The sequence below is a fragment of the Vulpes lagopus genome, chromosome 7 (genome assembly GCF_018345385.1).
Source record: "Vulpes lagopus strain Blue_001 chromosome 7, ASM1834538v1, whole genome shotgun sequence".
Classification (NCBI taxonomy): domain Eukaryota; kingdom Metazoa; phylum Chordata; class Mammalia; order Carnivora; family Canidae; genus Vulpes; species Vulpes lagopus.
In genome coordinates, this window is record NC_054830.1 from 74635824 (window position 1) to 74662655 (window position 26832).

The following is a 26832-nucleotide window of genomic DNA, read 5'->3' on the forward strand; positions in this document are numbered from 1 at the left end:
TCTCACGAGCATTTATTTATTGGCTTTACTGCCTTATCTCGGGACCCCTGAAGAGACCTTATAGAGTAGGTGTCTGCAAACCACACAGTAAATATTTCAGGCTTTGTGAGTCATAAGGTCTCTGTCACAACTGTTCAACTCACGATAACAGCCGTAGACAGACACATGTACATGAATGATCATGTGCCAGTAACACTGAAATTTGGATTTCATGTAACTTTCATATACCAAAATATTTTTTTCCTAACTATTCAGTATTGTAAAAAACCATTCTTAGTTTGTGGGCTGCAGAAAAACAGCAATGAGCTGTAGTTTGCCAACCCCTGGGCGGAGAAGGCAAACTGACCTAAAATTAGAAATGCAACAAAACCCTGAGGTGGAAACTGCAGGAAGCCAGAGTGGCTTTCACTTTCCTCTGGCTTTCCTTTTTCCTCCCCAGGGTCATTCCACATTGCTTGCCTGTCCTCCTCTTCCTCAGGACTTGTTTTCAACCAATGTGCCCATTTTCTCATACCACCAGTATTACGTCATTCAGAACCATATTTGCTTAAAATAGGATTCTGGAAGACTCCAGAACATTTGAGACCCAAAATAATAGCTTTCCAATGAAGGGCTTTTGTTCATTGAGAGATGTTATTTCATTTATGTGAATACATCTCTATATGCCCCAAGATGAAATGTCATGCTGCCTTCCATTCCTCTCACAAAAGAAACATGCTTCCTGTTTGCATGACTTGGGGCAGCCGTGAAGGCAGGAGCAGATGTGCATACCTATGCTCGAACAAGCGCTGATGACCTATCTGAAGGGAAAAAATATTCCGCAGTTCTCAATTGGAGACCGAGTTGGCCTGAGACCTCACTGCTCTTTTAGAGGTGCCTAGATTTTTAGGTAGTTTCAGCCACGATAAGAGAATAGAATAAAAGTTACAATGTAGGACAGATCACATCTTCGCATACCACTTAAATGAGCATTTATTACACACTTTGTATTTGGCACTTTCACAATGAACACTAAATGATCTCCTTCAGCTCTTACCTAGTTATTTTTGGATCCCTTTTTAAACCTGTGTGGCCTATTAACAAAATGATTTCTGAGAGATGAAGCTCCGAAATGACCTCTGTCAATGCATGAAAGCCCTTCATTAGTAACGAGGGCCACTCTACAGGCATCTCTTTCATGAGTCTCTTCTCCCTTTGCTCGGCTCCCTCTCCCAGATGTTCTGTGCAAAATTTTTAACCTTCTCATGTAAAAGAAGTCTGAAAGTAGGCGGTCTCATTCTTACCTCATCCTCCTCTATGGTGCTGGCAGGAAGTCAGAACAATTCTTGGATAAATATCTGCCAAAATGAAGGGTGGGGATGGGTCCTTGAACCACGGAAGCCAGTCCTGGGAGACTGACAGGTAAGTGGAAGGAGCCACAGACCTAACTCCCATGCCTGGCTGGTGCTCCGGTTAAATCTTTTTGATTTTTTTTTTTTTAAGATTTCATTTTATTTATTCATGAGAGGCACGGAGAGAGGCAGAGGCATAGGCAGAGGGGAGAAGCTGGCTGCCTCTGGAAGCCGGATGGGGTCTGGATCCCAGGACTCCAGGGACCTGAGCCAAAGGCAGACGCTCAACCACTGAGCCACCCAGGTGCCCCACCTTTCTGATTTTTTTTTTTTTTTTTTTTTTGCATAAAGGTCTACATTTCTAGCTTTTGGAATAAGGGAGGGTTTGCACTTGGCAATTAGCTTCTCAACTCTTCCGTCATTTGCAAATTCGCAAATCGGGGATGACGATCTGTAATGTCCAGGGATGAGTGAGACGCAGAGGGACGTTCACAGGGCGCCGGGCGCGGGGTTGGGCGCGGCAGGGATGGGGCGCAGGTGGCGTCGCTCATCTCCGTGCTGCGGGCAAAGCCGACTGCGAGCGGCGAGAACCCGCCGGCAGGCCCGCGGCTGCGGAGAGCGCAGAGCCCCAAGCCTCCCGCGTTGCCATTTCCTCCCCCGGAGCCTGCGTTTCCCTTTCCGCCCATCAGTGGGCGCCTTCTGCCGTCCCTCTCCCCCTCCAGCCGGTTTTGGGGGCTGCGGCCGCCCGGCAGCTCGCGGGTCACATGGCCTGCCCGAGCGGGGGACCCGGCGCGGCCGCGGCGCCGCGGGAGGAGGCGAGGCCCGGGCCTCGGGGGCGGGCGACGGCTCCTCGGCGGCGGTGAGCGGGGGCGGCCCGCGGCGCGCGGAGGCCGGAGCCGACCGCCCCCGCCGGGTAGGTGCGCGCCGCGTCCCTGGCGCATCGGGGCCCGCGGGCGGCCGCGGAGGGCCTGCGCCCCGGCCGTGCGCCCTGGGCAGCGAGCAGCCCCGAGGCGCGGCCGCTTCCTGCGCGAGGACCGCGGGGACCCCGGGGCGGGGGCCGGGGCGGGGGCCGGGGCCGGGGTCGGGGCAGGGATGCGCGCGGCGGCGGCGGCGCCTCTGCAGCCTCCGCCCGCGTCCGCCGCGCCGCGCCGCGAGGCCGCCCGGAGCGCCAGGTAAGCGCCTGCTCCCGCCAGCCGGGGGGGCCGCGCAGCCCGAGGGCGCAGCGCCCGGGGCCGCCCGCGGCGTGGGGCTGCCGCGGCCACCTGGCGGCCCGCGGACGGAGGAAGGGCGACCCGGCGGAGGAAGGCGTCCCTCCCAGCCCCCGGAAAGACCCGCCCGAGGGAGCCGGCGCGGCGATCGCGACCGCCAGCCTCCACCCGCGGGTGGGGAAACTGAGGCCCGAGCGCGGCGGGGACTGGCCAAGGTCAGCGGCCGACGCTAGATCCGGGGCTGCGTCTCCCGCCGCGTGGTCTGTTGCGCGAGGAGTAGGGGACCCCCCGCAGCCGCCGCCTCCTCCGGGCCTCCGCGCGCGGGCGCTGCCGGTGCCGCACTGCGCCCGCCCGAGGTGCCAGGGCCCGGCTCCTGCGGGCTGGGTGTGACCCCGGCACCGCCCGCAGGCCCCCGGCCGCCCCCGGCCGCCCCCGGCCGCCCCGGAGGGAGCGCAGAGCGGCTCCGGCATGACCTCACCCTGCGGCCCATCAGCGAAGCCTGCAGGTGCGTGTGCGTGTGCGTGCACGTGCGTTCCCGGGAGCACCGCACCTGGTGGGGGGTGGGGTCGCTTTTTTTCCGGGGTGCATTGCTGGAGTGCACTGCACCAGGTACCTACCCTGGGAGGTGACAGGACAAAACTATGTGTGTCTAACACCTAACGTTATTAAGATTATTAGAATTTATTTATTTATTTATTTATTTTTGAAAACGGTAAGAGGATGACAAAGCCTTCGGGAAACAGAAAAAAAAAAAAAATGGAAAGGAGAAAATAAAGATCCCTTACGACTTCATCTGGATTGTTGAGATTTCCTGGATATCTTCCTAAAGTTTTCTCTGCCTACGAACATCTAAACCAATAAGGTGGACAAAAATAGTAGACCGATTTAATTTGCAGGTCTGATTACCCAGGGGGAATTAATACCTTTTCCTCTGTGTACTGGCTTTTTGCATTTGCAGGGCTGAACTGTCTTAATTCTTACGCCCCGCCGCCCTCGGGAGAGTAATTTCTATGCCCAGTGTGAGGCTTGAACTCACAACCCTGAGATCAGCCTTTGCACACTCCATTGTCCGAGCCAGCCGGGCACCCCTCTTCTGCCCCTTTTTCAACTGGAATGTCTTTCTGTTCCTGATTTTTAAGCACTCTTTATACGTTACTCATTAAAGTAGTAATTGTGTCATTTATGATAAGTAGTCTTTCCCAATCTTTTAGATGATTTGTCAGTTTTTCTTCTTTGACTATATACAAATTTAACTTTTCCATTTAGTCATTTTTAAAAAAAATGGTTTCTGTTTACGGACCTTGATGAGAAGGGGCTTTCCTAAATCTTTAGGTCATTCCTAAAATATATACATTTTCTTCCGTATATTTTCTTCAGTTACTTTTAAGCTTTTGTTTGAAATTTTTAATGTGAAATTTATTCTAGCTTAAGTTATACAGTGGAGAGCTAATTTACTTTTCCCGAAGAATTAGCCAGTTGCCATAAAGCTATTAAATCCATTTTTTCACCCCTGATTTAAATTGATTGAGTTATGGTAGATTACATTATTATATGTTTGTATCTGTGTGGATTTTCACATCTGTCTATTTATTAGTGTATTTTGGTGCTGGTGCCATGTAACTTTAATTATTGAAGTCTTAAGGCTTAAGATCTGGTTAGGCAGATTCTATTACTCTGTATTATCATTTTCCTGGCTCTTAGAAAAATACATTTTATTGAAGTATAGTTTACATGCAATAAAACATACCATTTAAATGTATTTTTTTTATTTTTTTATTTATGATAGTCACAGAGAGAGAGAGAGAGAGAGAGAGAGGCAGAGACACAGGCAGAGGGAGAAACAGGCTCCATGCACCGGGAGCCCGATGTGGGATTCGATCCCAGGTCTCCAGGATCGCGCCCTGGGCCAAAGGCAGGCGCCAAACCGCTGCGCCACCCAGGGATCCCTTAAATGTATATTTTGATGAATTTTATCGAGTGTAACCACCATCACAGTAAAAAGAAAAAAAAGAAGCATTACGTAAAATTGATGTCGTCATTGCGCAGGGGCCATGCTAATCTTTGCTACATCCTCCCAATTTTAGTATATGTGCCAGCAAAGTTTCCTAGCAGTTTTTATTAGTACCAGTTCCAGAAAATCTTAGAATACTTTGGTCAAGTTAACTATAACTTTTCCCTGCATCACCAAAAGAAATAAGCAAAATCTTGTTTGGATTTCTACTGGATTATGATAACAAGGGTTCTCAGAGTATAGGGGCCCTGGCCGTCATGTTCACCATCCCAGTACAAGACTTGGTATTTGTTGAGTGAATGCTTAATAATTATCATAAAAGTAATACATACTCTCGCTACAGAAGTGTTGAAAGCAAAACTGGAAGCCTCCTTCCTCCATACCTCATCTCTTTTTCACTAAATTATATTCCATATTAAAAATAGAATGACCATACTAGGTACATTTTTCAACAATTTGCATTGACATGGTTTGTATTATTTTTCCCTTGGAGACTTAAAATCTGCTCAGTTTGCTGTAACAAATTACATAGACTGGGTGGTGTGGACAGCAAAACATTTCTTTCTGGAGGCTGAAGTTCTGAGATCCGCGTGCCAGCGTAGCTAAGTTCTGCTGAGGGCCCTCTTCCTGGTGTATGGATGCCACCTTTGCACTGTGTTCTCACTGGCAGGGAGCAGAGAGAGGTGTGTTCTCTCACCTCTTAGCAGGGTACTGATCCCAGCATGAGAGTTCCACTGCCAACACCTAATGACCTCCCCAAAAAGATCCTCTATCCAAATACCATCATGTTGAGGATTAGGGTTGGGTTTTTTTGTTTTTCGTTTGTTTGTTTAAGATTTTATTTATTTATTCATGAGAGACACAGAAAGAGGCAGAGACATAGGCATAGAGGTCCCCTGTGGGGACCTGATGCAGGACTCAAACCCCAGGATCACAACCTGAGCCAAAGGCAGATGCTCAACCACTGAGCCACCCAGGTGCCTCAAGGGGAGTAGGGTTTTAATACACAAATTTGCGGGGAACACATTCAGCGCATAGCAGAGACCTAGCTAAGACTTTTTAAATGTTAGTATAGATAAAGCTTTCTCTTCCTTTTTAATGGCTCCTGTCATCCCTTTGTATAATTTATCTAAAATATGGTTCCTGTTGCTGAGCATTTTCTTTCCCTGCTGTTCCATCTTCTTTTTTGCTCTCCTATTCTCTCTCCCCCTCCCTCCTACCTTCCCCCCTCTTTTTCTTTCTCCTTTTTTATATTACAAACAAAATTGCCATGAACATTCCTTGTCCATCTTTGGTAGCAAGTGTTGGCATTTCTGCAGGATAGATTCCTAGAAAGAATTTCTGTGTCAAGGGGGATGCACATAGAAAATTTTTATAGATACTGGTTCAACTTTCCTCCCAAAGGTTGCACCGGTTTATAGGTTTATACGCAAGTGCCCTTTCGTTGAACTGGGCCACTCCCTCTTGAAGTGAATTGAACTGACATTATGTTAAATGTAGAGATTAATTCTGGAGAAAGAAATCTCTATCCTCCTTCATTAGTGAGGCTTTCCAGTCGGGAAAATGTTATGTCTCTCCACTTACTAAAGACTTTTTAAATATCTTTCAGTAGAATTTTATAAGTATGTGTATATTATCTGCATATTTAAAAAATTTATACCTAGGTTTTTTAGGGTTTTTTTACCCCATTTTCATGGGAATCTTTTATCCCATTAATTAATTTGGTTATTGTCTGATTAGGTGTAGCAGTTTGTGCATAATACTATATATTATTTTTGCATATTTTTATATTATTAATTTTTACATATTAATATTTACATTCATATTCTGAAATCTATTACCATTTCTAATGATTTTTCAGCTGATTTTCTTGAGTTTCTCATCTCTACAGAGACAGTATTGCCTATTGATTGAGAACATGGGTTCTGGAACCAATCCATGGGTTCTGGATTCAAGTTTTCCCACCTATTTTTAAAAACTTTATTAGGTGGCTCAGTGGTTGAGCGTCTGTCTGCCTTTCACTCAGGTTGTGATCCTGGGGTCCTGGGATTGGGTCCTACGTGGGCACACCACGGGGAGCCTGCTTCTCCCTCTGCCTATGTCTCTGCCTCTCTCTCTGTGTCATGAATAAATAAATAAATAAAATTTAAAAAAAAGTTTTGTTAATCTTCTGGACAAATTAATTGTGTCTTTAGTTTTTTCGGGTATAAAACAGGCTGAATAATAGTATTTCTCATAGGCTTCTTATGAGGAATGATGAAATGCTTAGAACAGTGCCTAGCGCATAATATGTGCTCAGCAGACATGTACAAGTAAGTTGATCTCTGCACAGTCTACGGCCATGCTCTTTGATACCCCCAATTTTATAGCTGATGAATTGAGATCCATGGATGTTAAAGGACATGACTATGGGCATTTATTTGCTCAATAAACATTGAGCTTCTCCTATGCATATAGTACTGTGATGAGGCTGCAAGGGATACCAAAGATCTATCAGACTAAAACCACTAACATAATATTTTTAAGTCCGACTAGGGCATAAGTCAAGGCCATGAATGAAGCCATGGAAGGCAGCAGGCATTGCGGACAAAATATGGGCTTTGGAATTTTTCCTCTGTTTTAATTCCTGCTTTCAATTGGTAGCATTTATTTTTTCCATCTAGATGGAAAGTTCCATCTAGATGGAAGTTCTAAATGGATTAGTTCCATTCCTGATTGAGAGTTGCTATTTTGGTTAAATGAAATAGATATAAGAGTCTACTACAGAACGTGGATATGTAATAGGAGCTTAATAAGTGGTAGCTATACATAGATGCAGTCTGAAGTAGAAAGTGATAAATGAATGTTCTGAGGGGTAAATTTATGTAAAGGGGCCAAGCACTTGGGAAATAAGAGGTTATTTCTGGTTGGGGCAGATGAGGGTTGGCTTTTAAGAAGTCTCTTTTGAGGTGATTTTTAATGGTTGAGTAGCCTGTGTGAGGAGAAGAAATAAGGCTGGAGATAGTTGAAACTGGGTTGGGAAGAATCTTTGTGAAGAATTTGGGCCTCATTCTACAGTCATTGGGAACCGTTAAGCAGTTCCACAGGAAAGAGCACCACGTTCAGACCTGTGCTTCAGAGGGTCAGATGCTGATAACGTAAAACATTACCATCGTTTGCGGTATTTTCTGTCTGACAAAAGGCTTTCAAAGCCGGTGTCTCATTTCATCCTCACAATGCCTCTATAAATGAGGTATTTTTATTTTTTTTAAGATTTTTAAAAAGATTTTATTTATTCATGAGGTAGAGACACAGGCAGAGGGAGAAGCAGGTCCCTGCAGGGGACCCGATGTGGGACCTGATCCCAGGACCCCAGGATCACGACCCGAGCCAAAGGTAGATGCTCAATCCCTGAGCCACCCAGGTGCCCCAATGAGGTTTTTTTTTTTTTTTAAGATTTTATTTATTTATTCATGAGAGACAGAGAGAGAGAGAGAGAGAGAGGCAGAGACAAAGGCAGAGGGAGAAGCAGGCTCCATGCAAGAAGCCCGATGTGGGACTTGATCCCAGGACTCCAGGATCACGCCCTGGCCCAAAGGCAGGTGCTAAATCACTGAGCCACCCAGGGATCCCAATGAGGTATTTTTAATTTTCCTCCTTGACAGAGACAGAAGAGTCTCAGATAAATGATTTCTTTACAAATAGGTCTAATTAGTGAGTGTTGGGACCAGACCTTGGACCAAGATCTTTTGGCTTCCAATCCGTTGCTCATTCTGGAAGTTCGGGGCCTAGTTAGGAGCCTCTTGCCATCAGCTGGCCTGGAGGTGATGAGGAGTAAGTAATAGGGTGAGGCGGTGCAGAAGGGCATGCTGTGGGAAAGGAGAAGAGAGGTGTAAACGAGGCCATAAGGCTGGCTGGCTAGGATTTGGGAAGTGACTGGATAGGAATGGAAAGTCAGAATGTACTGTTATTTGGACCCAACCTTCCTGGGAGAGTGGTGGTGCCGTTCATGTAGGAAGGCAGACTTGGGAAACAGTCCTCTGGCCTGCTTATCTCCTGATGCTTAGCCTGGTGTACTGCCTCACATGCCTTTGTGACTCCTTCAGCTTAATATTTTTTATTTTATTTTTAAAATATGTACTTATTTTAGAGAGAGAGAGAGAATGAGCAGGAGGGGTAGAGGGAGAGAGAATCTCAAGCAGATTCCCTGCTGAGCACGGAGTCCCACACAGGGCTCGAGCCCATGACCCTATGATCGTGACCTGAGCCAAAATTAAGCGTTGGCCACTTAACCCACTGATCCATCCAGGCGCCCCCAGCTTAATTGTTAGAAGCTGCAGTAAAATATGACTGTCATCGTTGCTGTATTTATTCATTCTAGCCCTATTTCATGTTCATTTCTTGGTGTCTTTGTCTTCCACTGTCTTTTCTGAGCCCTCTGTCTGAGACACAATAACAGACATAATCGGGCAGCCCCAGTGGCGCAGCGGTTTGGTGCCGCCTGGGGTGTGGTCCTGGAGACCCGGGATCAAGTCCCACATCAGGCTCCCTGCATGGAGCCTGCTTCTCCCTCTGCCTGTGTCTCTGCCTCTCTCTCTCTCTGTGTCTATGAATAAATAAATAAAATCTTTAAAAAAAATAACAGACATAATCCAATTTACAAGATGATTGTGTTTCAAAGCGCACCAGTAAGGCATAGATAAGAACACAGTGATCATTATGTCGCAGAATCGAGGCTGTGATGGTGTCCTTGTCTCCAGGCCACCACACAGATGCCAATCAGTCCACACCATTGGTCCACATCAGCAGTCCTGAGCTAGTAATACCGTGAGTGATGATGGAATTCTGGAAAAAGACAGAGTGATAATGTAGACATGGTCCTACTTCTATCCCACCCCCAGATTGGGCTGGAAGTAGAGACCTCCTTCCCTAAAACTACCAAAGCAAAATCCTGTTTGCAGATAAGTTATCTTAATCTTTTTTTTTTAAGATTTTATTTATTTATTCGTAGAGACACAGAGACACAGGCAGAGGGAGAAGCAGGCTCCATGCAGAGAGCCCAACGTGGGAGTCGATCCCGGGTCTCTAGGATCACACTCTGGGCTAAAGCCAGGCGCTAAACCGCTGAGCCACCCGGGCTGCCTGCAAATAAGTTATCTTAAAAACAAGTCAGTAAAGTGAAATAAATTGTAAGAGGCCTTGAACACCACACCCCACTGTGCAGCAATTGGTTAAATCCTAAAAATATGTGTTAAAAAGCAAACAATAACGTAGTCTTGAATCCCTGCCTAACTCCACGTGGCTGGATTTTAGGCAAACAAGTCATCTGATCATTGAAGGATCTGATCTCATCCCCCATGGCCCCAGATGGCTGTGCTAGATTGCATTATTGTCTTCCCTAAACATTGGCTTCAGGTGGACACATGTCTTTTGTTAAGGAAAATGACGTAGCTCTGTTCTGTTGAACTCGAGTTATTATGTAACTTGCTCTGGTCGGTGAAGGTGGACATGATGTGTGTCATTTTTGAGCTGTGGCTTTGAGAGCCAGCTTGTTTATAGTCTGCTATCTCTGTTTCTCCTCTGCCACAAAACCAGCAATGTCTAGAAAAGAGGCAGTTCCATCTACCTGGGTCCTGGAGTGCAAATGACAGGGGGAGCAGAGTCTTAACTGATCCATAGTGGACAGGTAACATGAGCAAGAATTAAACATCTTTTCTTATAAACGCCTGAGATGTAGGGGTCATTACTATAGTCTGTCCTGACTCGTTCTGTGTATAATGATATGGGGGCCAGATGCCTTGTGAGCATTTTAGAAATGTCCAAGACTGAGCAGATTGCCAGAGCCTTTCTTTTTTCCCTGAGGGCTTAGAAATTGGCCTGCTCCTTTTGCTTTCCATTGAACCTTCATTTTCCCCTTCCTCTGCTCTGGAGGAGTAAACCTCCCTGCTCCATTGCTTTGGCTAGTGCATGGTGAGTGGACTTAATCTATGCATGCTTAATTAAGTGAGGCTGTAAATGTATCTTCATGTCTTGACTCTTGTGTACCTGCCATCCACCCAAAGAGCATGCCCAGATGGCTGTTTCTTCTGCAACCTGACCAGGAACAAGAGGTACATGGAACTACTCAATTCTGACCTGCAGTCTGGATCTGAACCCAGCTGAACCACAGCTATCCACCGACCCGTGAGCAAGAATGCATGTCGTTATCATGAGCTCTGAAGGCCTGGGCTGCTCATCACTCCAGCAAAAGCTGTGGAGGCAGGGACCATGTGTCCTCTGAACAGAATCCCATTCCTTCCCTAATGGTCAGGAGAACAGCAGTCTCACACCATATTTTTAAAGATAGGTATTTCTAAGTGTTAATGATTTTGTTGCCTCCAGTAAGGAAACTGCCTGGGATTAAAGGTCTTTATGTCAGCACCAGGTGCTCCCGATGCACCTGCCAGGGGGCAGAGAGAATCAGGAGCCTGGCATGTCAAGGGGAAGTATAAGGATTCCCTAAGCAGTGCAGATTGCTTGGATAGGACTGACATCTCCTTAATTTCTCCTGCCCCACATAAGTAACAAAATTGAAGGAAAATCATCATGTTGCTTGATGAACAGCTTCAAGAAAATCTTCTCCCCTTCTATCCAGCTGGAACATACAGACCTCTTTTGCGCAGAAAATTTGAAGCCACCCCTACAAGCACACCAGGCCCCTTAGCAAGATCCTAGAAAATAAGCCAGGAAGCCACAGGCCTGGGAAGATTTGGTGCTTTCAGGGCCTCCCTGGTCATACCCGGATTTAAGAGTGTGCCCGTTGAGTGTATTCCCCTCCCCGCCTCTCTACACAAATGGTAGCATGCTAGGCATACTTTTCTTTTCTTTTTTTTTTTTTAGGCATAATTTTCTATGTCTTCTTTCACTGATGATATATCTTAAAATTTTTCCATATCTGTATATGAAGAATTTGCTTTTTTGTTTTTTTGTGAGAACACTTAAGTTCTACTCTAAGCAAATTTCAGTATGTATCTTAGTAAACACAGTATTGTCAACTGTAGTCACCGAGTTACGCATTAGATCCTCTGACCTAATTCATCTTATAACTAAAAAAAATTTGTGCTCTTTGACCAACCTCTCCCTACTCCCAGACCCCTCCCCTTAGCACCTGGTAACCAACTGTCTATTCTACTTCTATGAGTTTGACATTTTTTTTTTTTTTTAGATTCCACATACAAATGATACCATGCAGTATTTATCTTTCTCTGCCTTATTCCACTTAGTACAATGCCCCCTGGATTCATCCATGTTGTCAAAAATGGCAGGATTTCCTTCTGTTTTTAAGGCTGAATAATATTCTGTTGCGTAGATATACCACATATTCTTTATGCATTCATTCATCCACCAGTGGATGTTTGGGTTGTTTCCATATCTTGGCTATTGTGAATAATGCTGCAATGCCAGATACCTCTTCAAGATAGTGATTTTGTTTCCTTTGGATATATACCCACATGTGGGATTGCACCATCATTTGGTAGTTCTATTTTTAATGTCTTGAGGAACCTCCACACTATTTTAATGCCTTGAGGAACCTCCACACACATTTTTAATGTCTTGAGGAACCTTCTACCTCCATATGTCCCATAGTGGCTCTACGAGTTTATGTTTTAGCCAGCACTATACAAGTGCTTCCTTTCTCCATATCTTTGCTAGCATTTATTTTTTTTTTAAGATTTTATTTATTTATTCATGAGAGACACAAAGAGAGAGAGGCAGAGACATAGGCAGAGGGAGACCCGATCCCGGATCTCGGACCCTGGGATCACACCCTGAGCCAAAGGCATGCGCTCAACCACTGAGCCACCCTTTACTAGCATTTGTTATCTCTTGCCTGGTTGATAGTAGACACCTTAATAGGTGTGAGGTGATATTTTATTGTGGTTTTGATTTGTGTTTCCATGATGATTACTGATATTGAGCACCTTTTCAAGTACCTTTTGGCCATTTATATGTCTCCTTTGGGAAAACGTCTATTCAGGTCCTTCTTTGCCTGTTTTTAAATAAATTGGTTATTATTATTATTATTATTATTATTATTATTGCTATTGAGTTGTATGAATTCTTTGTGTATTTTGGATATGAACTCCTTGTCTACTCTGTGATTTACACATATTTTCTTCCATTTTGTTGCCTTTTCATTTTGTTGATGGTTTCCTTTGCTGTGTGGAAGCTCTTTAGCTTGATGTAGTCTTACATGTTTATTTTTGCTTTTGTTGCCTGTGCTTTTGGTATTAAATACAGAAAAGTCATTGCTAAGACCAATGTTAAGGAGCTTACCTCCCATGTTTTCTAAATTGCCTTGACTCTTCGAGGTCTTTTGTAGTTACATACTAATTGCAGGATTGTATTTCCTATTTCTGTGGCAAATGCCATGGGAAATTTCATAGAGATTACACTGAATCTGTAGATCATTTGGGGTCAAATGGACATTTTAACAATATTAATTCTTCTCATTCGTGACCACAGAATATCTCTCCATTTATTTGTATCATTTCAGTTCTTTCAACAATGTCTTATAGTTTTTCATGTATAGATCTGTCACCTTCTAGGTTAAATTTATACCTAAGCATTTTATTCTTTTTGAAGCTATTGTAAATGGGATTGTTTTCTCAATTTCTCCTTGTTAGTGTATAGATATGCAATTGATTATTGTGTGTTGATCTCATATCTTGCACCTTTACTGAATTCATCTGTTGGTTCCCACAGTATTTTGAGTCATATACCATTGGTGATTAGAGCCAGGTGATCCGGGGGTGCATCCCTCAGGTGTTTCTGCAGAAGCACCAGGCCTGTGTAAAAGCTCCTTCCAGAGAGATACTGGTGACCTGGTTTTATCATTGGAGTGATCCGGTGGGAGAAGTGCCAATCGGTTCCCCCTGGGTTCTGGGGAGAATCTAAGGAGCTCCTATAAATATATGTGCTAAGTTAGAAGCTAGAACCTTTGGTGGGAACTTGTAAAATATGCACACAAAACCCTTCCAGGGAAAAACGAGGGGATGGTCATTTTTGCCTGCTCCCTGCGTACTGAGCCCTGGAGTGAGAAGTGGCAAGTGCTCATGGACCCACTAAGAACTGCTTCTTTTTTTGCTATGGTCCTGTTATTCTCATGGATGCAAGCCCTATTGGCATTTAGAGATAGATAGTTTGGCAGCCCATCCTTCAAGTAGGAGTTTTAAAATATAGGGTGCTAGGGATCCCTGGGTGTCTCAGCGGTTGAGTGCCTGCCTTTGGCCCAGGGCGTGATCCTGGAGTTCCAGGATCAAGTCCCACATCAGGCTCCTTGCACGGAGCCTGCTTCTCCCACTGCCTGTGTCTCTGCCTCCCTCCCTCTCTGTGTCTCTCATGAATAAATAAATAAAATCTTTTTAAAAAAAAAACTTAAAAAAATCTAGGGTGCTAGATACGGGGTCTAAACCCTTTACTCCTTAGGGAGAAGCTAGGAATGGGAAGTTCCCTTCCCATCATATGGTGCTATATGGTGTGGGGGTGTGGGGGTGTTTCTGGCTGGAGTGTGTCTCAGCCTTTCTTTCCTACCCTTTCAACATGGGTATTATCTCATTTTCCCTAGGTGTAGGGGATCCGTAGCTAGTTTCTGGATTTCTCTCAGGGAATTTCTCATGGTATGGCTGTACATTTAATGCGTCCTTGGGAGAAGAGAAGTTCAGGAGCCTTCTCTGTTACCATCTTCTTCTCTTCCAAGTTTGCTTGCTTTTAATGGGTACTTTGTATTCCGTTCTTTGGATGTATCATAATTTAGATGACTCATTCTCAATTGATGAGCCCTTGGCTGTGTTTTGCTATTATAAATGATACTGCAAGTCATTTCTCACACATGAGAATATATATCCAAGAAGGTATGTTAGAAATGGGATTGCTGAGTCATTAGTGGTTCTCTTAGATATTCCCAAATCAATTCCTCAGAGGTTGTGCTGATTTATACTCCCACTAGCAAAATATGTGAGTACCAATTTAGTAGCTCCTGCTTTTGCAGGGGCCAGGGAGAGTGGATTAAAGGATGGGAAAGAGCTATATATGTGAAGAAGCAGGGAAGGTGAGGGAATAAAATGTTCCAGGGTGTGGGAGTTGTGTGAGCAAAGGCCAGGAGTTGGGTAAGAGTGTAGCATAGTCACTGTTCTGAAAGATCAGTGGGTCTAGAGCTACCCTGCTAATTGGTGACACGTGGCTCTTGATTACTTGAAACGTGACCAGTCTGAATCGAGATATGCTGTAAAATGTAAAATATACACTGGATTTCAAAGACATCATGTAAAAAAGGAACATAAAATACCTCATTAATAATTTTTCATGTTGGTTTCATGTTGAAATAATAGTTCTGATGTATTTATTTTTTAAGGATTTTATTTATTTATTCATGAGAGACACACACAGAGAGAGAGGCAGAGACACAGGCAGAAGGAGAAGCAGGCTCCATGCAGGGAGCCCGAAGTGGGACTCCAGGATCATGCCCTGGGCTGAGGGTGGTGCTAAACCACTGGGCCACCGGAGCTGCCCAGTTCTGATGTATTTAAAATGTGTTATTAAACTTAATTTCATCTTTTTTTTTTTTACTTTTTTACTGCGGCTGCTAGAAAAATTTAAATACCTATGTCGCTCTTGCATTATATTCCTATATTTCCATGAGAGAATGATAGTCTAGGACAGGGATTGGTGAACTATGGGCTGCTGGCCAAATTTGGCTTACAGCTTGTTTTTATGTGGCTGGAGCACTAAAAATAGTTTTTATATTTTTAAGGAGTTTTTAAAAATATGGGTAGAACATGCAACAGAGATAGTATGTTGTCTAGCCCTTTACAGAAATAAATTATCAACCTCTAATTTTGAGTAATTTGAGAAAGAGCCAGTAGCACAAGATGACAGCGAAGGGCATAGTCCAGATCATAAAGGGTCTTGTGGACCATGATAAGATTTGGATTTTAGGAGCACCTGGGTGGCTCAGTGGTTGAGTGTCTGCCTTTGGCTCAGGTCGTGATCCCGGGGTCCTGGGATCGAATCCCACATCGGGCTCCCCTCGAGTGGCCTGCTTCTCCCTCTGCCTGTGTCTCTGCCTCTCTCTCTGTGCCTCTCATGAATAAATAAATAAAATGTTAAAAAAAAGAAATTTGGATTTTATTAACAGAGCAATGGGAAGAAAGAAAGATTTTAAGCAGGAGAATGATATGATCGGATTTATATTTTAATCACTATGCACACACACGCACACGCGCCCATGCACAAAATCCTTAAACATCCCACCCCTGGGACTTGTCTGGACAAAAGAGCGTCACATTCTTGCTTTACCAGAAACTGTCACTGGAAGAGAGTGTTGAAGGAGTGTGGATAGGGATTTTACACCACACACAGAGCTCTGCACCGTCATCGTAATCACATTGTCATGTTTGTGCTCACTGTGTGCCTGGCACTCTCCCAGCTGCATGCCTTATCCTGTTGACTGTGTTTTGCTCCTTCTTCTAAGTGGGTACGGCTCTCCCGGGTGTGCTCTCTCTAGGGAGGACAGGGTGAGCGGGAAGCCATCTGAGGGGCTCCGTTCCTCACCAGGAGTACAAGCTCAACCCCAGGTCAGTCCTTGGCTTCCACTAGGAGTGATGAGAAACTGGTGAGGCCAAGGGGATGTGCGTCCACATGATTAACTCCACTGGCCTGAGCAGCTCGCAGGGAGAAGCATCCGTCTATTGTACTCTGAACGTTCACGAACCAGCAGGCCTGGGGCTGCACACTCTTCAGACGTCTCCTGGCTACTCCCCTCTGCGGGTACTAACCAGATCCTGTACTAAGTACCGGGGTGTCTGTCTCCCCTTGGGGTCCTACAGTACAATGTGCTTCTGATGCTGAAATGAGACTTTCTTGAATGATTGTGTCATCGTCCTATCGAGAGAAGTGTGGTATTCTGCAAAATTCAAGTGGGAGGACAAGAAACTGTTCTACTAAACATGTCCAGGGGCAGCCAGGTGGTTTAGCACTGCCTTCAGCCCGGGGTGTGATCCCAGGGTCCCAGGATCAAGTCCTGTGTCGGGCTCCCTGCGTGGAGCCTGCTTCTCCCTCTGCCTGTATCTCTGCCTCTCTCTCTCTCTCTCTCTCTCTCTCTCTCTCTCTCTCTCTGTCTCTCATGGATCAATAAGTAAAATCTTTACAAAAAATGTCCAGAAGTCATTAGTGACTAGACACGGTGGTTTATGTGTTACTCCCCACACAGCCCATTCTAGATTGGGAGGCTCCTGAGGTGAGCAGTGGGAGGGACCTCTCTTCTGGGCAGTCATTCAAGACCTCAGGCTCGGGCCATCTGGTGGCTCCACCCTCCAGGTCCACTCCATTGGCAAATGGAGAATGAGAAAGTCGGGAAGGCGCATCTGCTCTCAACCACCCTAGCCCAGGAGTCACAGCTGTCACTTTGCTCATATTTTCCTGGCAAGTCCTAGTCACAGGACCTCACCTGGAAGAAGATGGGCTAGGGAATATGGTCTTTCTGTGTACCCAAGAAAGGCAGGACATGGAAATGACAGCCCTGAACGCTATCCCACAACCTTATATGGTACCTGCGTGGGCCTTCCTTCAAGATAACTCACAAGCTAGGCGGTTTCTTCCAAATGTGTGCACACTTTATTATGCTTCTGACATAAGAGGTTTATAGGTTTACCTTCTGTTTGCTTAGTTTTGGATTGACACTACTGGTGTTGTACTGGCTTTGTCCTTTTAATCCTGTTTCTTGGGGTGCACCTGAGTGGCTCAGCGGTTGAGCGTTTGCCTTTGGCTCAGGTTGTGATCCCGGAGTCCTGGGATTGAGTCCCTATTTGGGCTCCCCGACGGGAGCCTGCTTCTTGGTTCTCCCTCTGCCTATGTCTCTGCCTCTCTCTCTGTGTGTCTCTCATGAATAAATAAATAAAATCTTTAAATAATATTTTTTAATTCTGTTTCTCGGGATTAAGTCTGTTTCCCCTCAGATTATTAGACCTACTTACTCCCAAGGTATTACTTGAGTTTCTATAATGGATACATGTTCTAAAAAGACTTGATTTATTTTAGACAGAGAGTGTGTGTGCGAATGTGGGGAGGGGCAGAGGGACAAGAAGAAAGAATCTCAAGCAAACTCTGAGCTGAGCATGGAGCCCGATGTGGGGCTCAATCCCACGACCCGAACTGAAACCAAGAGTGGGACATGCAACTGACTCAGCCACCCAGGCACCCCCTTATGTATACATTTTTTTTCAAGTTTTATTTAAGTCATCTACACCCAACGTGGGGCCCAAACTCAGGATCCTGAGATCAAAAGTCACACATTCCTCTGACTGAGTCAGCCAGGCCCCTCCAGCTGTGGAGAGGTGATGTGACTTGCCACCCACTGAGTGCCTGCATTGGGAGTCACATGTGTGCCTGACCTCCGGCCTGCACTGTGAGCTGTAACGTCATGCAATATCCTTTCTGGACCAGGTTGGGAGCAACTCTCTTCCATCCTCATCTCTGTCTATCCCTCCCTCCCTCTTGGTAGAGCCGCTCGTGGACTTTTATTCAGATATTTCCTCCCCTCCCAGAGTCTGGGGCTCAGGAGTTCGCTTGCATGTGAGACACACTGGTTCCCATGGTTGTGCTATAAAAAATAAAATGGGAGAACAATCAAGATTTAACTAATATGCAGTTTCAAGTATAGTTGCATGAGATTAGAGAAATAAGAATGGAAGATCTTGACAAAGACAAGGATTCATAAATAGTCCTTTTCTTGGTTGGGATGTGCAGAAAAGACAGTTTTCAGAAATTGCTACGCATAGCCCGTCAACCAGCACTTACTGCACACTCCAGGATTTACTCTAAATGTGTAATTGCCGGCAGCCCAGGTGGCTCAGCGGTTTAGCGCCACCTTCAGCCCAGGGCCTGATCCTGGAGACCCCGGATCGAGTCCCACGTCGGGCTCCCTGCATGGAGCCTGCTTCTCCCTCTGCCTGTGTTTCTGCCATTCTCTCTCTCCTCTCTGTGTATTCTCATGAATAAATAAAATCTTTAAAAAAAATTAAAAATGTGCAATTGCTTTGTATCAAGTCTTGCTTTTTCCGTCTTAAGAATGCACATCTATGTAGCTGCTGAAATGAAATAATTATCTTACTGGCTTCCTGGTGACTTTCTGGCACATTGTAAGCCTAACCAGGTATCTGCGGGTATGGCGGCTTGGTTGGGTACACCAAGATTTCCCTACTCTCAGAAATAATGACAGGATCCCAGGGATCATTACCAATACAAGCAAAGAATAGTATCCTGGAGCAAATGCTTCTTTTTCTTAGGATTTTATTTATTTATTCATGAGACACACACACACACACACACACACACACAGAGAGAGAGGCAGAGACACAGGCAGAGGGACTTGATCCAGGACCCCAGGATCGTGACCCGAGCCAAAGGCAGACGCTCAACCACTGAGCCACCCAGGTGCCCCGGAGGAAAGACCTCTAAGTCTGTAGTAGCCACAACGTAGAATTAGAATCTCTGGCTTGATATGTGCTGAGTTCTGTCCCTGGGGTTTCTTACAGCTTCCTAACATTCTGTACTCCTCTGTCTCTAGGGTTGACTTGTGCCAGTTTGGGGCCTGCATTCCAGGATGGTTTGTTCTCGGGACCAGACCTGACCAGAAGTTGAGCTCATGAGCACACCAGCCCTTCCAGCTGCCATGCTCCTCCGGAGGCTGAGGCGGCTCTCCTGGGGCAGCACTGCCATCCAGCTCTTGATCTTAACGGTGGTGACGTTCGGCTTGCTGGCCCCCCTGGCCTGTCACCGCCTTCTGCACTCTTACTTCTATCTGCGCCATTGGCATCTGAACCAAATGAGCCAGGAGTTCCTGCAGCAAAGCCTGAAAGAGGGGGAGGCTGCCCTCCACTACTTCGAGGAGCTGCCCTCTGCCAATGGCTCAGTGCCCATCGTCTGGCAGGCCACCCCCCGCCCCTGGCTGGTTATCACCATCATCACTGTCGACAGGCAGCCTGGCTTCCACTATGTCTTGCAGGTGGTGTCCCAGTTCCACCGGCTTCTTCAGCAGTGCGGTCCGCAGTGCGAGGGGCACCAACTCTTCCTGTGCAACGTGGAACGTAGCGTGAGCCATTTCGATGCCAAGCTGCTGTCCAAGTACGTCCCTGTGGCCAACCGCTACGAGGGCACCGAGGACGACTATGGGGATGACCCTTCGACCAACTCGTTCGAGAAAGAGAAGCAGGACTATGTCTACTGCCTGGAGTCCTCCCTGCAGACCTACAACCCGGACTACGTCCTGATGGTGGAGGACGACGCCGTGCCGGAGGAGCAGATCTTCCCGGTCTTGGAGCACCTCCTGCGGGCGCGCTTCTCCGAGCCGCACCTCCGAGACGCCCTCTACCTGAAGCTCTACCATCCCGAGAGGCTCCAGCACTACGTCAACCCGGAGCCCATGCGCATCCTGGAGTGGCTGGGCGTGGGCATGCTGCTGGGGCCCCTGCTCACCTGGCTGTACATGCGCTTTGCCAGCCGCCCGGCCTTCAGCTGGCCCGTCCTGCTCTTCTTCTCCCTGTACAGCATGGGGCTGGTGGAGCTGGTGGGCCGCCACTACTTCCTGGAACTGCGGCGGCTGAGCCCGGCCCTGTACAGCGTGGTCCCCGCGTCCCAGTGCTGCACCCCCGCCATGCTCTTCCCCGCGCCCGCCGCCCGCCGCACCCTCACCTACCTGTCCCAGGTGTACTGCCACAAGGGCTTCGGCAAGGACATGGCGCTCTACTCCCTGCTCAGGGCCAAGGGCGAGCGGGCCTACGTGGTGGAGCCCAACCTCGTGAAGCACATCGGCCTCTTCTCCAGCCTCCGGTACAACTTCCATCCCAGCCTGCTCTAGCGTGCCCCGAAATGCCTTCCCGCCTCGGCCTCCCTGGCCCTCCCGGCGCGGCGCCTGCTTTCCCCGGACCTGGCTCCTTGCGGGGGTCTCGTCGTCGCTCATCGTGGTGGTCGGGGACCGGCCGCTGAGGCAGCCGAGGGCCTTGGTGACTGGCAGGAGCCGATGTCCTTGCCCAGGCAGGGGTGGGGGCCTGTCCCTCCAGCAGCCACACTGCCTCGCGCCCTGGGACCCAGCCCCGAGGGGCCAGTTCTGCACCAGTCACCTTCTCCAGCTGTCCTCAGCTCTGCCTTGTCATAGGGCTCGTGACTGCCCCAAGTCCGGAGACGGGGCCGCTTTAGGATTTTAAGGGTAGAGGTTGGCGAGAGTGGGATCCTTTCGAATCGGTTTCCTGCCCACAGGGCCTGACGGTGGATGCGTGTTTAAAGTCGGTGTCCAAGAGGCAGGGCCACGTGGGCAGGCTGCATTCGTGTCTCTGACCTGCTGTAGCAAAAGCCGCTGCCGTGCCCGGTGACCCGGAGGCAGGTGATCTCGCTCCTGTTACCTGGCCCTGCTTTCCCACGCAGCTGCCGTGTGCTGATGGTCAGTATTGTCGGCGAGAACCTTAGGGCACAACACGATCTGGAGGCGCCTTCCAGGTCGTCAGAGTCAAGTTGGCTTATGTTCAGACGTGATTTCACAGCGAACATTTCTATCATATTCTTGTTCTTTCAAAGTTGGACATTGCAGAATGATATAAAGCGGGAGAGCCCTTTACTAATAGCATATCCTTTTTTCTAATTTTGCTGGCTGACCGTTCCCCCTCATTATTTTTTTTTTTTCCTTCTGGGCATCATGATGTCAGAGAAGCTAAAGTGTAGACTATGAAGTCAGAAGGCCTGAATTTTCATTTCGGATCTCTGCCATGCCCTAGTGATGTGAACTTGAGCAAGTCACGAGCGCTCAGAGTCTCAGTTTCTTCGCCTGTAAAATGGGGGATGGCGATACCTACCTTTGAGAGCTGCCTTGAGGATTAAATGACAGAATGTATGTGAAACACTTAGCGAGTGCTTAGCTCGTGGAAGGCACTTGGCAAATATGAGTTCTTTTCTCTCTTGTAATAAGTGTGGAACACTCAAATTGTATTTTGGATAAAGATACTAGTGATGCTGTTTTAAAGTGTGCAATAGGGCATAGGGCTCCCACCCAGGGAGTAGACAGCCTGGACCAAACTGCTCGAATAAAGGCTGACTTGTCATTGTGATTTGTGAAAGATAATATAGCTCAGCTTTCAGCTACCGCCACCTCCGATCACGCCAAAAACAATTGTTCGTTCGGACTGGAAATGATCCGAGACTCCTCTTGAGCTTATTCCAAGACTAGCATCTGAAAACTACTCCAAAGTTACGCTTAAATGTCCTTTGATGATACTTATGAGACCAGAGGCCAACAAGTCCCTTTATGAAGATGGATGTCCACACTGGAGTACAAGCGGCGACAGTTTGTTTCCATGCCACGTCTTTGTTTGCTGTTTGCTTTTTAAATTTCCAGTGAGCTTCCATCTGGAGATCCCCTGGAGAACACCAAGACGGTACCTGGGAGTTCCAGTTTGCAGATGAACAAACTGAGACCGAGGGAGGTGAAACCGCGTTTCCACAGGTTCACTCGGCTGGACGGCAGCAGAGCCAGGATGGGAACATTGCTCCCCTGACTCCCAGCTCCTGCACTTTTTTCTTAACCACATTCATTTTCTCAATATCTGTGTTGTCAAGTTCTCTTTCGTAGAATATGATTGTAACCTGGACTGAAAAATGTCTCTGTAAGCTCCTGTGGTAGAAACTCATTGTCCTGTTGGTCTTGGGGAAGAAATAGGTCTGAATGTGTGTCGTGCTGTTCTCTTGAGACATTATGTGTCCCTCAGGAAAGTCCAAAGTGAGCAGAGCTACTGGATGTTTTACCAAGGTGTTCAGATCCCACTCCTCCTTTCATCCTCGTCCGGTAACTGGTTCATCCCATGTTCAGGAACAGAACCACCCCCAGCCTACAACTCATTAGAGTTTGTTGCATTAACGATGGGATCTCCTTGTGAATGTTTTTTGCCCAGCAGCAGGAGCGTCACATCTAAGCCAGCCAGGCAAAAGCTTGGGAATCATTGCTGGTTTATATCTCTGCTTTCTGATTCAGTTGTCTACCGCATGCAGATGTCCCTCCCCTCTGACTCCTCCATGCTGGATGGCTAAAGCCGTCTTTGCCTTGCCAGATTTCTCTACCTATACACTAAGACGCCTTCCCCCTGTAGATGTTAACTAGGGCCTGCTGTCTCTGGACATTTTCTGCAGAGGCAGGCTCAGTTCTTCCGTTTTATCTCCACCCTCTTCTGGATCTCCCTCCCTTTTGTCCCTCATTCCTAGAGCCCAATTTTTGTATGCTGTCCTTAATTAGGACAACTGACAGCTTTACACCAAAGCTGAAGTCTCATTTAATCCTAAGCAGGGGAGCTAGAGGAGAACTGAAGCCCCCTTTCCATCACAAGGGACATAGATCACCAGGAGGGTGAAGGCCTCTAACAGAACCTGCTCACCTTTCAGGGTTTAAATAATCATCAGGCCTAACTAAGAGGAGAATGAGAGAGAATGACAAAAGTCTTCTCAGGATGCCTCAGTGGAACAGGTGCTTTTATTTGAACTAATATGTCTATGCAAATATACCCAGTCACAAAGTTCCCTATTGTCACAAAGTTCCCTATTGTGGCTGGGTATATTGGCATAGACATATCAGTTCAAATAAAAGCACCTGTTCCACTGAGGCATCCTGAGAAGACTTCTGTCATTCTCTCTCATTTCTATGAATGGATTTTTCTAATGTGAATAGTATTGAAACTAGACACACAAACACTCACACACACACCATTTTGGAGTTCCAAGGTAGCCATTCACAATTATGGGCTGTTTGCTTTAAAATTCACAACTGGTTTTGTTGTACTTCTTAAGTGGAAACGTTTGAATTGTGCATTCTTTTTTATTGCTATTTAAAGAAAGAAGAGTGAGAATACAACCATGCAACTGGAGAATATAAATTGGATTAATGGGATGATAAGATTAATCTAATTTACCTTGGATACACCTTATTTGGTAGAATTTATTTAACTGGTAACTTAAATTGGGTAGAGAGGCATTCTAATTGGAGTTGATTACTGTGGGTTTTTTATACATACAACGATACATTGTGAGTTATAGTAATGTGTGATACGAAGTTGGCTAATTTTAAGTCACGTGAACCATTTGGACACTTTTATCCTAATTACAATGAATTTGCTGAGAAAAGCTCATTAACTGGCACTGGTTTTGTTTTTGTTCTTAGGTTGGATTTCATTTGGAAAACCTTTGAGAACTATGTAAAAAATGATTGAAAATGTAATTAAAAAGTACTTAATATATTAGAACTGCAGTGGAAATGTGCTGTGACTTCTAGGTCACTCCAGTACTTGGGTTGTAGCTTTGTTGTGAGTCATCACTTTGTAATGAATGGGGATTTTTGGGTTAGAACTTAACAGATTTTCTTGATCTTTTCCCTAATGTCCTACACAGATAATGTGGATGAATGAACTGATTCAAAAGAGGCATCTCTATTGATAATTTGGGATAAAAACAGATGAAAATCCAAATCCAAATGATGAATGTATCCAAAAGAAACAAGGATGTAGGGAAGGGGTAGCTTTAAGATGGCGTAAGTATGTAGGGATGGGGTAGCTATAAGATGTCTGAGAGATGGGAGAGGAAGACAAAGATGTAGAGTGAAGCAAAGGATCTCACCTGTTCCTGTGTGTCTCCAACTCCGTATGTAATAAATTCCTTTTCTTTTTTTTTTTTTTAAGATTTTATTTCTAAGTACTCTCTACACCCAGTGTGGAGCTCAAACTTACAACCCCGAGATCTAGAGTCACAGACTCCACTGACTGAGCCAGCCAGGTGCCCCTGTAAAAATTCTTCCTATGTGCCCCACTGTCGTGAAATCTTTATAGGACCAGCCTATGGAGAATGCATAGGAACTAAACAATGAATAGTCAATGTTCTAGATAAATAATTCATTACTTTGCTAGGACCTGGCTTCCTACTGCATTTATCTTTTAAAAGATTTTATTTATTTGAGAGAGAGGGCTCACAAGCAGGGGGAATCATGACCTGAGCTGAAGGCAGACATTTAGTCGACTGAGCAACCCAGGTGCCCTTCCTACTGTGTTTAGAATAAAAATGAAGCCCCCTAAATTACCTTCCAGGCCAGATGCGATCTGGCCCCTGCAAATTGTCTGACTTCATGTCTTATTACCACTCCCAACCTTGTTTTCCAGCCTCTAACCATACCAGCTTGCTTTTACTTATTTGGACTTGCTGCACTGCTTCTTACTGCAAGTCCTTTGCATAGCCATCCTCTCTATCTGGAACACTTTTCCTTTGGCTGAATCTTTCCTATAATTCAGGCCTCAACTTAATTGTAATCCCTCCCAATAAACTTTCCATCCTATCTCAAGCAGTCTTCCTCCCTTCCCAACCCCCAGGCCCATCTATCACTTGCCCAGTGATTTTCTTCAAAGCTTTTGTCATGACCTGAAATTCCCTTATTATTTTGGGATATTTCCCCCCTCCTTCTCCCTACACAGGATATAAACTTCACACTGTCTGGAATCTTCTTTTTCATTTATTGCTGTATGCCCAGATCTTGGAACAATACCTGATACAAATTAGGAAATGAATGAATAAAAGAGAAAGAAAAGAAAGGGAGGAAAAGAAGGAAAGAAAGGAAAAAAGGCAAGAAAGAAGGAAGGAGAAAAAAGAAAAGGAAGAGCAGAAGCATCTACAGTGGAACTGACTATGGAAAAGAGGAATATCAGTAGAAGAGAGAAGGGACTAGGGAAGAAAATTTAGGAGAGACAGAGCAGGTCCGGGTAGTGCGGGTTCGTTATGATGTACAATTCTGACCCCAGTGAAAAGAAGTGTTTTACATGCATTCCAGACAGGGAGAATGGCAAGTACGAAAAGGACCTTTTTACACCACCGTACAGCTACTTTTTGGGGTTGTTACGGTTTTATTTCTAGTGTGTGCATTGGGAGTTGGGGGGGGGGGGGCGGAGTGTTCCTGTGTGTTACTGTCAAGCCAAGGCTGGGATTTTACTTTCAGGCTGCAACTGCTGCATCTTCTTGGTGCTGCCAATGGGAATCATCTAGTCATGAACACCACCCGTGGTGAGTCTACAGCCTCTTCGAGGACTTTTAGGCCAAGAGGCTGGAAAGAGAATGACAGAACAATCACCACACTGTACCAGTGAACTCAGGTTATAGGGGTGAGTGGCTCTGGTGGTAGGTGTGGCCTTTGGTAAAACATTATACGATTTAACACAAACCAAGAACAAAGAGGTAAACTTTCCAGCGACTAGATGTGAGGAAGAGGTGACTCTTAGAGGTTCGCTTTTCTGAAACACAAGTTTTAGGTTCTTTTATGTTGTATTAGTATGGCTTTATTTAAATGGGAATTCTCTGCAAAACTCGTACACTGGCAACATTTTAGAAAAGACTGTATGCTACCCAAGTTTGGTTTTATCCAGAAAAAAGATGTAAACTCTGGCATGGCTGTGACCCAAAGACCTGGTTGCTTGTACAGTCAGTGGCCCATACTTTGGAAACACAAGTGAACTAGTCTGTTTAGATAGATTTCTTCTTAGCACCACGTTTGGGCAATTCCTCTTGTCCTTATCAACCAAACCCTTGCCAGCCCTAATACATCCAGAATCCATAGCCAGCTAGGATTCACCAAATGAAGGTTGGCTTCCATCTAGCTCCTGCAATGAATTTATGATAAAGGAGGCAGGGTTCCTGGAATCTACACGTGGAGTACTCTCCTTCTTTTGCACAAGAAGAGGAAAAACCATCTAAGTTTTAAAAGTTATTAAGAGAAAAGAGTGGTCTGTGTCTATCACATTGACAATCATAGAACACGTATTATTCTGCAAGGGATTACATCAAGCAAATTAATCACATGTAAATCTAAATATAGTGTTTAATCTCCATCTTAATAAATGCCTCTATCCCATTAGCAATATTCATTCAGATGATTCAAGTTTTCTTATTTTAAAATGTTTTCCCAGTTTTACTGAGAAATAATTGACGTATATCACTGTATAAGTTTAAGGCATACAGCATGCTGGTTTGATTTACATATGTTATGAAATTATTACCACGATAGGTTCAGCTAACATCTATCTTGTCATATAGGCACAATAAAAAGGAAAAAAAAGAAAAAAAAGAAAAAACACCTTTCCTTGTGATGACTTTCTTTTTTTACTTTCGCTGAACTATTAACTGAAACACCCCACTCTGCAGAAACACACTCCCATATTTGAAACAGAAAAAGCTTTGAAGAGATTAGAATCACATCTTT

The 26832-nt window shown here is 45.7% G+C and overlaps 1 protein-coding gene and 1 non-coding gene across 9 annotated transcripts; one reads left to right on the forward strand and one right to left on the reverse strand.

Moving 5' to 3' along the window:
- Window positions 1–1340: 1340 nt before the first annotated feature.
- On the forward strand, window positions 1341–26706 carry PGAP4 (post-GPI attachment to proteins GalNAc transferase 4). 8 transcript variants are annotated; one of them, XM_041764083.1, is made up of 2 exons: window positions 1341–1401; window positions 19135–26706. In XM_041764083.1, the coding sequence occupies exon 2, from the start codon at window positions 19213–19215 to the stop codon at window positions 20422–20424; it is 1212 nt and encodes a 403-aa protein (XP_041620017.1). In that variant the 5' UTR covers window positions 1341–1401; window positions 19135–19212; the 3' UTR covers window positions 20425–26706. The 8 variants fall into 8 exon arrangements, with proteins under 8 accessions (XP_041620017.1, XP_041620020.1, XP_041620014.1 ...); XM_041764086.1 differs by lacking the exon at window positions 1341–1401 and adding an exon at window positions 1616–1635; XM_041764080.1 differs by lacking the exon at window positions 1341–1401 and adding an exon at window positions 2188–2244.
- Window positions 4542–4644, reverse strand: LOC121496352. The gene has a single exon (XR_005989180.1). It is a non-coding gene; the product is annotated as a U6 spliceosomal RNA (small nuclear RNA).
- Window positions 26707–26832: the final 126 nt, after the last annotated feature.